This window comes from Bufo bufo, chromosome 5 (assembly GCF_905171765.1).
Source record: "Bufo bufo chromosome 5, aBufBuf1.1, whole genome shotgun sequence".
NCBI lineage: Eukaryota > Metazoa > Chordata > Amphibia > Anura > Bufonidae > Bufo > Bufo bufo.
Genome location: NC_053393.1, coordinates 428,524,010 through 428,538,796, shown reverse-complemented (window position 1 = coordinate 428,538,796; position 14,787 = coordinate 428,524,010). Strand labels below are relative to the sequence as shown.

At 42.4% G+C, this 14,787-nt stretch overlaps 1 protein-coding gene across 1 annotated transcript in view; it reads left to right on the top strand.

Moving 5' to 3' along the window:
• The first annotated feature begins 977 nt into the window (after window positions 1–977).
• GASK1A (golgi associated kinase 1A) overlaps window positions 978–14,787 on the top strand; it is a 55,044-nt gene continuing 41,234 nt past the window's right edge. Inside the window, exon 1 of the mRNA XM_040433440.1 lies at window positions 978–1,372. Within this exon, the coding sequence (XP_040289374.1) occupies window positions 1,370–1,372 (3 nt within the window). The 5' untranslated portion in view covers window positions 978–1,369. The remainder of the gene's footprint in view (window positions 1,373–14,787) is intronic.

The following is a 14,787-nucleotide window of genomic DNA, read 5'->3' as shown; positions in this document are numbered from 1 at the left end:
GGCGATACAGATGACTATAGAGATGAGCGCTTCCACAATGGAAGCGCTCATCTCCCTATGCCCTGCCATCGCCACTGCTGCCCGCCACCCCCCCTTGCAACGCCACCACCAGCGCGAGGCCTTAGGTGGCAGCCTAAGTGGTCTAATGGAAGAGCCGCCTCTGGTAGGTCCCACCTCTGGGACTTGCTCCTATCTCAAGAATGGGGCCATCATGTTCAGCCACCTCTCTACAGCTATTTTCAGAAGTCTCATAGAAGTGAATGAAGAAAGCTGCACATGCGCTCTGTACTTGAGAGAGGAGTTTATCCTAGAGGTGGGAACCGCACCTATCAGTCACTAGCAGAATAAAACCTGATATTCACACTACTTCTGAGGAGATCTCCTCATGCATGTTTATTACGTATGAGGATGTAATAAACACCCAGCCTGCAACTTTGTGGGGGGTTTTCCACAGTCTGATTCTTTGCATTGTACATCTTTATATATGTGCATTCTCTGATTTACTCTGGATATTTGTAAGGCTTTTCCATTTCTTAAAACCTTCACTAAAAATGTATTGTCCGTCAAATAAGTACGCCCGTTCTGATTTCCCTAGACAAAAATCTGAGAGTCAATATTTGGGAAAATATTTTCAGAAATAGCTATTGGTTGCCAGATCATAGATAACATCTACGGGCCGCTTGAGACACAGCTGTTCTTCAGTACAGTGTAATAAAACCTAATGTTTATTTGATGCTTAACTAACTTAGTCATGAGGGTTTTTATGCATTATAACATACTTTTTTTTTGCTTTCTTTCCTTGAAGACTTTTTACTGTGAATTCATGGGACTCTTATTGTGAAGAAAGAATACCAAATAAATGAGCATCTCCTCTTTCACTCTGCCAGACCCCTGTGAAAGATCAGCCGCCCCCTCCTCTGCCTCACCTTAATCCCACCCTCTCCTCCTGTTAGCAGTCTGCTCCGAGCTGACACAAAAAGTGGCTGAACTTCTCCAGAGCTGCAGACATAGACACTCACTTAGCCAAGGGGGAATCTCATAATGTAAGGAAGGGGGTTGAAGTATTTCGTACAGTAGCTTTAGGGAAGAGGAGTATATAGTATAATGCAAACTAAGCACAAGAAAAAAGACTTTTAAATAGATACGACGTTGGATACAAAACATCTGGATAGATATTTGAAAAGAGACTACAGACAGTGTGGTGCTGGAGCCGAGCAGGGGCCATGTAAACCTGATACCTCTGAGCTGTGAAGAAGTGGGATCCTAAGGAATAAGAGGCTAAAGCACTGACTGCCTATGAAAAAGAGGTCCAGAGGAGGACAGGACTGCTGTGGATGGCTACCCAGTCATCTCCGCTGCTCTTCAAGACATGGTATGGATGGCTTTGTCTGTGCTTGGTCAGTGTTGGGTGAAGGAACACATCTTGTCCTTCTGGAGTCAGTGTGTAACATTTGTCACACACATGTCAGATAACCCTTTCACCGCCTGCGGAAAACAAGCTGGTCCCTTTGTTTAGTACCTCCTGACAGTCATTAAACTAAAATGTTACTTTTATTAGTACCGTTAAAGCGTAGTAATTACCACTGCATGAAGAATAAAGTAACAAAGGTAAAGTTGCAACACAAAAGAACTCATAGACACATACCTATAGCACCCATAAATCCAAGGTAAAATAGACCCTATAAGATCTGGGAGTGACCATACCATAAATAGAGCATAAAATGTTGAAAAGATCTTACCAGGAACCCAACAGAAGTGGTGACAATCTGATACCAATCTATTCCGTTGGTTTGCAACTTTATCTTTGTTGCTTTTTCATGCAGTGGTAAATATTATGTTTTAATGGTTCTTGTTCTATTTTAGTTTATTTCTGCCTGTCAGGGGGTTCTTTTTGCCTTTGTATGCTGAGATTTCCCTATCATCTGTTAAAGTCATTTTATGCAGTTGCTTCTAAGAAAGGTCTGAATGTTCAATGTCATTTCAGGAAAGTATGATTTGAAGTGATCTTTATTGAACCCTTTCAGCACTTAGGGCAGATTATCCCATGCAGGTTTCATACTGTGCTCCATATCCCATTGTTCCTCAGTGGGAATCTGTGCTGTGGTTCATATGGACGGATATTTTCTATGCAGTTTTCAAACCTGCCTCCCATCTTGGCACAATTCACGCTTAAAATCTGTTCTGCAGCAATCAAAATACAAATCCCAGAGCCAGCCTTGGATGTCTGCCATAGATTCCACAGCAAATCCACTTTGGTTTTTCTTTTCTATGTCTATTTTCCAGCATTTGAAGGTAAGTTCACATGCGGCAGATTGTTTATAGAAATGTTTGCCTCATGCACACAACCGTATCTGTTTTGCAGACCATGCACCTATTAAAGTGAATGGATCCCCAAAAAATGCAGATGCAGACTTTTGTAGATTTGCAGACCACAGAATACATACGCCTGTGTGCATGAGGCCTTACAGAAATATATGCACATGCTACAGAAACAAATCTCATTTAAGGCCTCATGCACACGTTTTTCGGGTCCGCATCCGAGCCGCAGTTTTCACTTCAATATGCCCCCATTGTATGTGATGGGAATACCGTTCCTATAAATGCTTGTTAGCGATTATCTGGCGGATTCTCAGCCTGTGTAAAGGCTTCATCCAAAATCAGGGGAGGAACTTGTGCTTCTTGTCTGCTATAGACCCACTCCTGGTTCAGGGCTCATGCAAACAAATGTATTTTTTCCCTGTCCATTCCGGGTTTTTTTCTGCCCCTATGCAGAACCATTCACTTCAATTGGGCCGCAAAAAAGAAATATGAAAATGACCCCATGTGCATTCCGTTTCCATATGCCCATATGTTTGTTCCGCAGAAAATAGAACATGTCCTATTATTGTCCGCGGACAAGGACAGGACTGTTCTATTAGAAACCAGCTGTTTTGTTCCGCAAAATATGGAATGCACACATCCGGTATCTGTGCTTTGCTGATCCGCCATTTATGGACTGCCAAACATCCAACGGTCGTGTGCATGAGCCGTTGGGGTTACAAATACTGATGAAAAATACTGACAGTGTGAAACTGGCCTTACAATAAATGCTTTGAACTGACCATTCATATTAGCAGGCTTAATCCATTGACAGCAGCAGCTTAAAGGGGTATTCCCATCACAGACAATGGGGGCATATCGCTAGGACCGAGAACGGAGCGGGGAAGGTAGTGGAGGGTGCACTGTGCATGCGCAGCCGCCCTCCATTCATTTATTTGGGGCTGCCAAAAATAGCAGAGAGCTGGCTCGGCTATTTCCGGTGGCCCCATAGAAATGAATGGGAGCGGTGGCCACGCAAGTCCTGTGCACTCCCATTCACTTGTATGGGGAGAGCGCTTGGCGGTGGCCAAACCCCGGGAAAACCCAGGGTCCTCCAGCCACCATTCTTCCCGCTCCATTCTCAGCATTCTTTGACTGCTACTAGCCCTACCTACTGTTAGAATCACATGTGGACCCTGATTTTTTAGCACACGACTGTATTTTGTATCTGTGTCCGATTCATTTCTGTGGTTCCGCAAAAAAAACAACTGAATGCACACAAATCTCATCCAGGTGCTTTCTGCATCTGTGTGTCCATTACGCAAATTATAGAACTTGTCCTATTCTTTACAGTTTTGCAGACAAAATAGTAATTTTTATTAATGGGAGTGAAAAAATTGCAGAGGAAAGGTATTTTTTAGGTATGTGATTTGCGCACCACAATACGGACATGTTCGTGTGCATGAGGCCTTACAGAGAGATAGATAGGGAAGAAAAGACACACCTCCTGAGAAAGGACACACCTCCTGAGAAAGGACACACCTCCTGAGAAAGGACACGCCTCCTGAGCTACAACACACCCATTAAGCTGTCAGCTTGAAATAAACCTAGCAGAGCATATGGAATAATGAATGGGGAGATCTCTGGATCCATCGGAGGTACAGGGCTGGTTCTAGCTTTGTTAGAAAGAGAATCATGTACTGCCTGATATTTGAATTTCATTTTTTTACATAAATCATGGGATAACCCCTTTACTCTTGGTCAGAAGTCAAATCATTTATTAAAATGAATCTGCCACCAGGAAATTCACTGTTAGGGCTCATGCACATGAACGTATTTTCTTGTCATGAACGTATTTTTCGTGTCCGTTCCATTTTTTTTGCAGACCGTATACGGAACCATCCATTTCACTGGATCTGCAAAAAAAACTAAAGTTACTCCGTGTGCATTCCGTTTCCGTATGCCCGTTCCACAAAACAATAAAACATTATTGTCCACATTACGAACAAGGATAGGACTGTTGTAATAGGGGCCAGCTGTTCCGTTCCACAAAATACAGAATGCACACGGATGTCATCGTATTTTTTGCGGATCCGTTTTTTTGCAGACCACAAAATACATACGGTCGTGTGCATGAGGCTGGGGCTACATGACGATCTTGGCCACAACACCCAACATGTGATCAATGGGTCGCAGTGTGACTCACAAGCTGCCATGATTCTGACCTTAAAATCACAAAAAATCCAGTGGTGCTAGATTATTTTTTATTCTGAAGTTGCGGCAACTTATGAGTCATGCTGTGAATGCATTAAGTATCATGGCTGCATTGCTAAATCGTTGTGTAGCCCCAGCCTTAGGCCTCTTTCACACTGGCGTGTGCGGCCCGTTGCCGTATTGCGGACCGCATTTGCGGATCCGCAATACACGGGTGCCGTTCCATGGGCATTCCGCATCACGGATGCGGACCCATTCACTTGAATGGGTCCGCAAATCCGGAGATGCGGAATGGTGCAGAACGGAACGGAACCCTACGGAAGCACTACGGAGTGCTTCCATGGGGTTTCGTCCCATACTTCCGTTCCGCAAAAAGATAGAGCATGTCCTATCTTTTTGCGGAACAGCCGGATCGCGGACCCATTCAAGTGAATAGTTCCGCGATCCGCTGTCCCACGGACTGTGCTCGTGTATTGCGGGCCGTAATACAGCAATGGGCCGCACACGCCAGTGTAAAAGAGGCCTTAGGCACAATACCTTGTAGGACTAGCTCAGCTGAAAGTAATGATATGTTTCCCTTAGCAATCAATTGCTTCATTCTGGAGAAAAATGAGCAGTTAAGTGCACCAAGTGCAGACCCAAGCCACTCAGTGCACCCTTGCTCCTCCACCTTCGTCTGCCAGACCCTCCCTCTCCATCTAGATTGACAGGGCCAAGTGAGATGCAGAAAACTAGCCCTGTCAATCAAGAACCAGAGGTTGGGCTGGCAGAAGAAGCAGGATATAATATGATTGTCAATAAAACATATGACATAACATATTGTAATAAAGTTATATGTATAATATTATAAAACAATAAAGTAAAAAGCAGAATTCTCATGGATCTCATCAAATACTTATTAGGGTGGGTTCACATCCATTTGACGTATACGTTCCAAAAAAAAAAAAGGATACAAAAACGTCAGTCTGAGGCATTAGTTTAACGTATACGTTTTTTTGTACACATTAAACGGATGCAAAAAAATGTGATGTAACCCAGCCTAAATGGTATATAAAGGAAACATCGTCTTTGCCAGAAAAGTGTTTTTGTTAGGAACAGCTATGTTTATAAGAATGTGCACTATAAAAACTAAAGAAAAGCAAAACTAAAGCAAATGATCAAAAATTCTTTATCATTCTGTGCAGGAGAAATATGGAATTTCATGAACTTGCTTTCCAGGTCAATTAGTTTGGAGACGTCAACTAACAGCAAATGTTTAAGTTATTCGTATTGCCCTTTCTGTTCAATTTTCTGCTCAGACAAAACAGTAGAAGCTTTATGTAGGTGTCTATATTCCTCTATGCAGTTGCCTTTAATTTCATTTTTTTACATGTAGAGTGAATCTACATAAAAAGTAATATTACTTATCATGCAATGGTTCTCAATTAAAACATGTACTATAGCCTAAGGCCCCTTTCACACGGGCGAGAAATCCACGCGGGTATTAAAGGTGCAATGCGTGAGGTGAACGCATTGCACCCGCACTGAATTCGGACCCATTTACTTCAATGGGGCTGTTCAGATGAGCGGTGATTTTCACGCATCACTTGTGCGTTGCGTGAAAATTGCAGCATGTTCTATATTCTGTGTTTATCATGCAACGCAGGCCCCATAGAAGTGAATGGGGATGTGTGAACATTTTTTCACGCATGGTTGCTAAGGAGACGAGGGATGAGTTACCCGGGACCCCATTTACTTTATTATTTTCCATTGTAACATGGTTATAATGGAAAATATTAGCATTGTTTAATTCAGAATGCTGAGTAAAAGGTCCATTGTGGGGTTAAAAAAAAAAAAAAATTAACTCACCTTATCCACTTGATCGCACAGCCGGGCTCGTCTTCTTTCTTCTTGCAGGACCTGGCTGGAAAAGGGCCTTCGGTGACGTCATCGCGCTCACCACATTTCTATCTACATTCACCAGAACCTGCGCTGACGTCACCACGCTCACCATGTGGTGAGCGCGATTACGTCACCAAAGGTCCTTTTGCAGGTCCTGAAAGAAGAAGCAAGAAGAGGATGCCGGCTGCGTGATCAATTGGAACAGGTAAGTTAATTTTTTTTTTTTTTTTTTAACCCCTAAAGCCACATTTTAGTAAGCATTCTGTATTAAGAATGCTATTATTTTCATATAACCATGTTATATACAGAACACCTAACCCAAACCCGAACTTCAGTGAAGAAGTCCGGATTCGGGTCTGGGTACCACAGTCAGTTTTTTATCACGCGCGTGCAAAACGCATTGCACCCGCGCAATAAAAACTGAACATCGGAACACAATCGCAGTCAAAACTGATTGCAATTGCGTACCTACTCGCACGATTTTCCCTGATTGCAGACACAACGCATCCGGACCTAATCCGGACACGCTTGTCTGCAAGGGGCCTAAATCTGAAGCCTCCAGAACTGAATCATTCTTTGCTATCTCAGTATCTGCACAAAGCTTGATCTACATACAGAAACGTGTTGTAAACAGGCCCCTAGCCTACCATTCGCCATTTTAATACAGGGGTCTTATCAGTATGCAGAGATAAATGTGCTTCCTTGTAGGCATGATACTAAGAAGTCAGTAGGGACACTTCCATCAAAATAGTTTAACATATTAACAGCCTATACAATGCATTTGGAAAGTCTTCAGACCCTTTCAATTTTTTCACATTTTGTTATGTTGCAGCCTTGTGGGAAAATAAAACAAAAATCTTTATTTCCCTATCAATCTGAACTCAGTACCGCGTTATAGCAAAGTGAAAACAGAATGTTAGAAAAATTAGGAAATTTATTAAAAAGGAAAAATTTTAATCTCGCATGGACGCACTGTATATATTCAGACCTTTTGAAATTTTGCTATGACGTTTGAAATTTTCTCTTTATCTTTGAGATGTTTCTACACCTTGATTAGAGTAAGCCAGTGCTAAATTCAGTTGACTGGATATAATTTGGAAAGATATCCCTCTGTCTATAAGCCGTGTACTGGGGTGGACTCACGAACTAGAAAAGCAACTCTGACACCAGCTTTTGCAAAACAGGCTATTTTACAGCAATATGACACTGAACGCAAATGGATTTACATACACTCAGCCCGCAGGCCAAGACCCTTGTGGTGCACAGCACGGTGCGCTGCAATGGATGGACTAGTTTGCCTACTGGCGGGCACAACTAAAATGGCCACACCGTACTGTTATTACCCTAGAAATTACACGAACGATTATGTGGGTGTATGATACGGGCTGGCCTGCGGTGCAACACAAAATTTCACAATCTTATAATAAACTACAATATTCACACTCCCGTAACTGGCCCTATGGCATGTGCCTGCGCATTACTCCTGCGCAAAGCGCTGAGCTGGATTAGGCCGGTGAGACGTCTATCAGCTCTCACTGTGCAATGTCTCTTTTTATTATGGGGGCCTTTTGTGAACAGCAGAAACCCTTTATGGCCTGACACACGAAACAGAGACCCTAAGTAGCTAACTACAGGCCTGGTCTAGTCTCTAGGCACCAATATTGCAATAAGGTGCGTGCACGATCTTATCAACTCGGGTCTGCTCTGTCTCCGCTGATGGCTCTGAACCGAATAAGCAGTCTATTCAACAAACATGCGGTACCGCAGAGCAGGTAGTTTGTTCCTCAGCTCTCATCAGCACTCCTGGCAGAAGTCCTCTGTCACCTGGGCAGAATCTGGGTCCTGAACAGCGAACATCTTAACTTGACTGTAGCTGTGGTCGCAAAATGTTGATCTCACGCTTGGATGTGAATGGATTCACGCCTCTCTGCGTCTCTGTGTCCTTCCAATATGGTGATTTCCTCTTTCTCCTTCAGCCTGGCAACCCCACCTCTCATGAATATGGAAATATGTATATGCAGTCAGTCAGCTGTGCCTAGGAAACTGCAGCATTTTGTGGCCAAACAGCAGAACGTCAGTCCAGAACATTTAATTTAATCCAACAGTGTTTAACAATGAGGCCTGTTTCCCCATCTCACATCTACAGTATATAAGGTCTCAGCTGACAATGCATACTATCACAACAAAACAAGCCGTGAGGAGGAAGAAACTGCCTATAGAGCTCAGAGACAAAATTTTGTTGAGGCACAGATCTGGAGAAGGGGACACAAAATTTCTGCTGCACTAAAAGTTTCCAAAAGCACAGTGGCTTCTATAATTCTTAAATGGAAGAAGTTTAGAAAAAAATGGACTCTTCCTAGAGCTGTCTGCCCCACCAAATTGGGCAATAATGGGAAAGGGCAGTGGTAAAAGAGGTGATGAAGATCCTAATCGTCACTCAATGAGCTCAAAAGATCCTGTGTGCAGATGGAAGAAGCAGCATGCCATCAATCTCGGCTTTATGTGTCACGGCCTATGGTGTACACTGTGACACTGTTGCCACAATTGCGGTTGTCCGCGGCAACGTGTTGCTGTGTGAGCATGCGGTGGCAGTGTCTCGGCCTTCTGGGTGATTGCCGTGACATGGTTGCCACGCATGTTGTTGCCTGCGGCAACGTGTAGCTTTGTATGCTTGTGTGTGCACTTCCCCTTTAAGTGGCTTCCTTCCCTTGTCTGGTGTTGGAAGGGTTAACTCCCTTCCTAGTGTTTTGTTAACACTGGGTTTATGTGTGTGTGGGTGTGGCTGCTTGGGCTATTTAGCCTCTGCTGGATGCCTGAAGCTGGGGGGTACTCCAGCCATGGTGTATGCTGGAGCTATCCTCCTGGTCTTCATATTCCATCTGTCCAGTGAGGGCCACCCTTGTGGTCATAGATGTTCTTATGGTGTCTCACGTTTATTGCTGCTATGGGTGTCCTGGGTCCCTGTGTGGTTTGTGGTGTGTGCTGTGTCCTTTTTATGTTGATGTGGACACCAGCACTTGTGCACGGGTTCCAGTCAGTGTGTCTGTGGCAGGTAAGTGTGTTACTGGTTTCACTTACCTGCCATCTCCTTATAGCTGTATGTGCAGCCTGGCCTCAGATAGAGACTCCTGTTCCTCCATGACTGGGATGAACAGGTTGTCTCTCCCCTGCTCCTAAGTGAGGGATTACCAGGACGACTTAGGGTTTCTAGGAATCCTGAGTATGATACGTCCTACCGTCGGGGTCCGCTCATACAGTGAGGAGTCAGGGAGAGGATTAGGGACGCGGTAGGAGGTGACCTGCTCCCTTATTACTCCTTTTGGCCAGGCTGATCCCCTTTACCCTCTGACACCGCACGGTGGGGGGTTACCCTCACTCCCCGTCGTGACATTATGGCAGAGTAGCCAAAAACACACACAGAAGCCAGCCTGAAGTTTGAATAAAGCGCCTAAAGGACTTTTAAACTGTGAGAAACAAGATTTTCTGTTCTGATGAAACAATGATTGAACTTTTTGACCTCAATTATAAGCATCATGTCTCTAGGAAACCTGGCACTGCTCATCACCTGCCTAATACCATATCTACAATATATCTCTACAGTTTTTTGGGTTTTTTTCCATGTCACTATCTATATTAAAAAATTATTATATATATATTCCTGCAATTTTCAGACTGGCCACTATGTCTAATAATAGGTAATTACTCTTCAGGAGCTATTAGTATTATCACCACAGGCAGAATTACAATGACAAGTAACACCTCTGTATAGATAAGACAGGATCCATGATTCACAATAGGTCACAGAGCATGCTTAGAAAACTCTACTATAGAAGTCAATGAAGTCCCCTCCTGACCATTGTGTCTATGGCCCATATAGCTGCTCTCAAAAGACAGGAAGTCTTAAAAGGGTTTTCCGAGATTTCAATACTGATCATTGGGGGTCCAAAACCTAGGACCCCATCAATCAGCTGTTTAAGAAGGCGCTGGAGCTCCTGTGAGCATCGCAGCTTTCTCCAGGCTTACAAAGCACAGTGATGTACATTGTATTGCGGCTGTGCTTGGTATCGAGCTCCGCCCCATTCCCTTCTATAGGGTTGAGCTGTGCCTAGACCACGTGACAGATGAACCAGAGGATAGGTCATCACATATTTTAGGCCTAGTGGTCAGTGTGAAATTATATACATTTTTTAAATATAGATAGTGACATGAAAAAATTCAAAGAAAACACCAAAAAAAATAAAATAAATATGTTTAACTTAAAACCATAATTTAAACAATAGGTCATTTTCTGATAAGACATTCCCTATAAGTCAATCCACGTATTCCACTTCCTGTCCTGGCTCTTTAAAATTCTCTTTGTTTGAAATTTTAGCATGGTAAACAGTTTTGCTTAACTTTTTTTAGTCAGACTAGACCAGAGAGAGCCCCCCCATTACACTAATCAACGCAATGCTCTTCTGTGAATATCTTTGTCTAGGCCTATCAAGAGAACATTAGAGCTGTCATACAGTTATCCCAATTCTACACCTACTATCATCACAAGGATTAGCCTGCATTTAACATATTCCTTTCACAGCAGCTGTAAACTTACTATATATTATTACCCGTCTATATGAGTTTTAGCTCTCTGTACTGACTATTACTGAAGGACATTTGGTATTTCATTTTCAACTGCACAGTACTGCTAAAATGAAAGAAAAACAACAAAAATTCATAAAAAAATTGTTTTCTATGAATTTAGAGTAAAAAAATTAAAATAAAGGTGGCCATACACATTCCATAGAAGTAGGTTGATGTTTGAACAACCATTAAACGTACACACATCTGGTAAATAATCATCTCACAGACACAGCTGTTGACATTGTGGCCATTTTGGCTATTACACTTGCCTCATCTGGCTGTGTTCAATGACGCTGCAATGCATGAACAATGTTCTGGGAACATTCTTTTGTACACAATCTTTGATTGAAAGATCTTTTGCCCAACTATTAAATAGAAATTTCAAACATGGCTGACCTTTTGTCAGGCGATGATGGTCTGTCATCAGTGGGCTAAAATGATAGTTGCTAAATTTCACCCAACTGACAATTATTTTGGTTGAAATCCTCCATCTGATCAACTTTAGACTAATCTGTGTGTGCAACTTTAGACTTGCCCCTTGAAGGGTCTTAGCAGGAGGCTTTCTCCCTTGTGGAAGCTGAGGTTTGGGCTTGGGTTTATTGCTTCATTTTCTAAAGGCGTGTTTAATGCCTTAATAAACACAGTAGTAACTTCAGCTGACACGTTATTGGAAAGGTATTTAAAACATGCATGAATTCAGCCATACCAATTTCTAATCTTGGAAAGCAGCCAGTGAGACAAACATGTTTCATGTATAAATATAAGATCTGACCTGGTTCATGGCTGGATGTAGTAACAGTTTGTAGATGTCTGAGGCAGAAATGTCAAACATTTGCAGAGATTCATTATGTACAGATAATCTTCCTTTCCTGTATAGTAAAGCTTAAGGAATGATTTTAATCCCTTCCTGACTGCCATCGTACATGTATGTCTGGAAGTCAGGTCTTTAAATATGTTGCCCAACAGGCGCCATAACCACAGTGTTTTTGCTAATTTAAAAAGCAGACACCTGAGGTTATGTCTGCAATTGGTGATAACGCCAATCATAGACATTTAGGGGGTCAATTATGACCAGATATATCTGTACATATCTGGCACAGATTCTGTCGCTCGCCATGATGGAGCAGAATCTGCAACTTATTTCCCGCTCACACCAGGTCTAAAAAAGTGTGCATGGCACGGGCGGGGACAGCCTGGCAGGTTGTCTCATTTAGCTGGTTTAGGTGTATAAAATGATCTAAATGTAAGACATCTAGGAAGATGTCTTATATTTAGAAGTTGGTGGTGGATCCACAGAAGTTATGTAGAGGCCGGTGCCTCTCCATAACTCCAGGGTATATTAAGACCTGAGTCTAAAATGCCAGACTTAATAAATGACCCCCAAAGTTTTTGCAACTTTTTAAACACCATTGCGACAAAATATTGTGTCAACTGGCGGTTATATACTGCCCTCCTCACTTTCCTTTAAAAAAAAGGGAGTAGTCAGGGGTTGGGAAGGGGCGGGACAACCAGTCCAAAGAATTTATCTTCTTTTATTTCAGTTTTCTAGAGGAAAAACTGAAGCCCAGAGAGGCGGGCTCTTCTTCACCAGAAGATTAGATTAGAAAGAAAGAATAAGGATCATAATCTGCTTTTCTGTTAAATTTTATTTGTAATATGTAATATGTAATTTTTTATATAGATATTTCCTTTTAAAGGGGAAATCTATCCAGAAGTGTTTTAGATATAAGTAAGAAGATCACATTGGTGGGGTCTATTGATCTGGACAGCACACCCTAATTCTGTGCACCAGTCTTGGGGCAGTAGGGATCCTGGAGAGTAGAGACATTGGATGAAACTGAATTTGAAAAATAAAAAAATAAAGAACTTATTAAAGCAAAATTTTAAATATTATATTTATTAAAGCGAAATAAGAGCACAATAGTGTGTAATGAGCAGAATGTTCAAGCTGGTGGTTTTAATTATACATTCAGTTTTCTGCCAAATTCCAGGACATCAAAAATAACATGCTAAAATGTTCAGTGGAAAAATGTGCAGTTAATAAATACAAGTAAATCTATACAGTGATGGCATTTGTCAGGTTATCAATGCCATATGGTTACTGATAGATAGCATGCAGCTTGCAAACTTTATTGTACACATTTTATTTGTTTTATTTTCTTCTTTAGTCTGAAATCTCTTGTATGAAAGGTACAATTTTATGTGACCACTTCAGTACATTATATCCAGGACTAGAGATGAGCGAATTTCTAAAAAATTCGATTCGGCTGGTTTGCCTAATTTTTTTTATTCGTGGTGAATCACGTTAAAAAAACATCTATTTCCTGGTTGCAGAGAGCCTTTATAGGGGTATAGAAAAGTGTGCCTTGCAGTAACATGCATAGGAAGTCTGCTGTGGTAGTGAAACAATACTGTGAGTCAGTATGACATGCAGATGACAGGCGTCGCTCTTAGAATCACTGCACACTTCACTTATTTGGGCAGTTACGGGGCCAAAACTGACCAAATAACTCACGTGTAAACTCAGCCTTACAGGTCAATGTTAGCGTCAAGAAGAAGCGCACTCCTTTTACACAGTCGGCAGCTGATTCCACATAGATGTCTACAGAACCTGTTCTATTAAACGCTTATACAAGTAGACGTATAAGCGTCAGCAGTAAGTTTGTGTTGACGTCACTGATTATTTTGCCCTTCCTCTGATCCATCAGAACAATAGCCCTCAAAAACCGATCCTGTCTGTGGAGCATCCGCCTTCACTCAGTCAGCATTTGGTCAGTAATCCATCAAAATAGGGACCATGTCTTACAGCTGTTACATAGACAGGATCCTTCGTCAGCTGAGGCGAAACGCGTGTCGAGGTTCTTAGCCTGTCCCGTGCCTGCTGCTTTTACCCTCCATCATGTCTCATGGTATGCTTTAACTCTCTATCTGTTACCCACAGATGAGCTCCTTCATACCCTTTACAACAAGGTTTGGTGTGTGTTGTCTCACTTATGTGAGGGCTCTATGCGTTTTCCCTTTATTGCTAGACTCTAGCAGATGTTTGATTATTTGTCTCTCATTACATTTTGGGCTGAGCTGAGGCTCATCTGGTAGTTATGCAACGGGGTGATGATCACATGAACTACAATTGGAGTAGTCATATTTTATGGGCTATTGTGTTGTGAATCACCCCGATGCATACTACTGGTATACTTGACATGTTTTCCACCTTCTGGCGGGTAGCAGCGACACCGGCCAGTGGATAGCGGCATCCGGTTTTTCTGCTGACTCTTCATACCCTTTTCTTGCTATCTTTAATATTTTAGTAATCATGATATGTTTATTATAATTAAATAAAAGTATATATTTTTTGAATACATTGGGCATTCTTTTGTTGTTTGTTCAACAACACTATAGGTTTATATGGTTATTCATTCCCTGCCCTAATTTACGGTTTTACATTGAGGCTTTTCTTGTTTGGTCCTAACTTTATATATAAAGACTGCCGTGAGCAGGGCCCGGTGTAATAGAGTACAGTGACTGCACCGGGCCCCGTCGCGATTCGAACACTATTTGACGGCCTCCACCCCCTGTATTGGGGGTCACTATTTACACAGGGACACTGCTATGCGGGAAAGGGGGGGGGGGGAATCTGTAAATGACACATATATAGCATGAGATGCTGTATATGTGTCATCCACATATGCCCCCCATAACAGTGTCATGCACAGATCCCCCCATAGCAGTGTCATCCACAGATCCCCCCCATAACAGTGTCATCCACAGATTCCC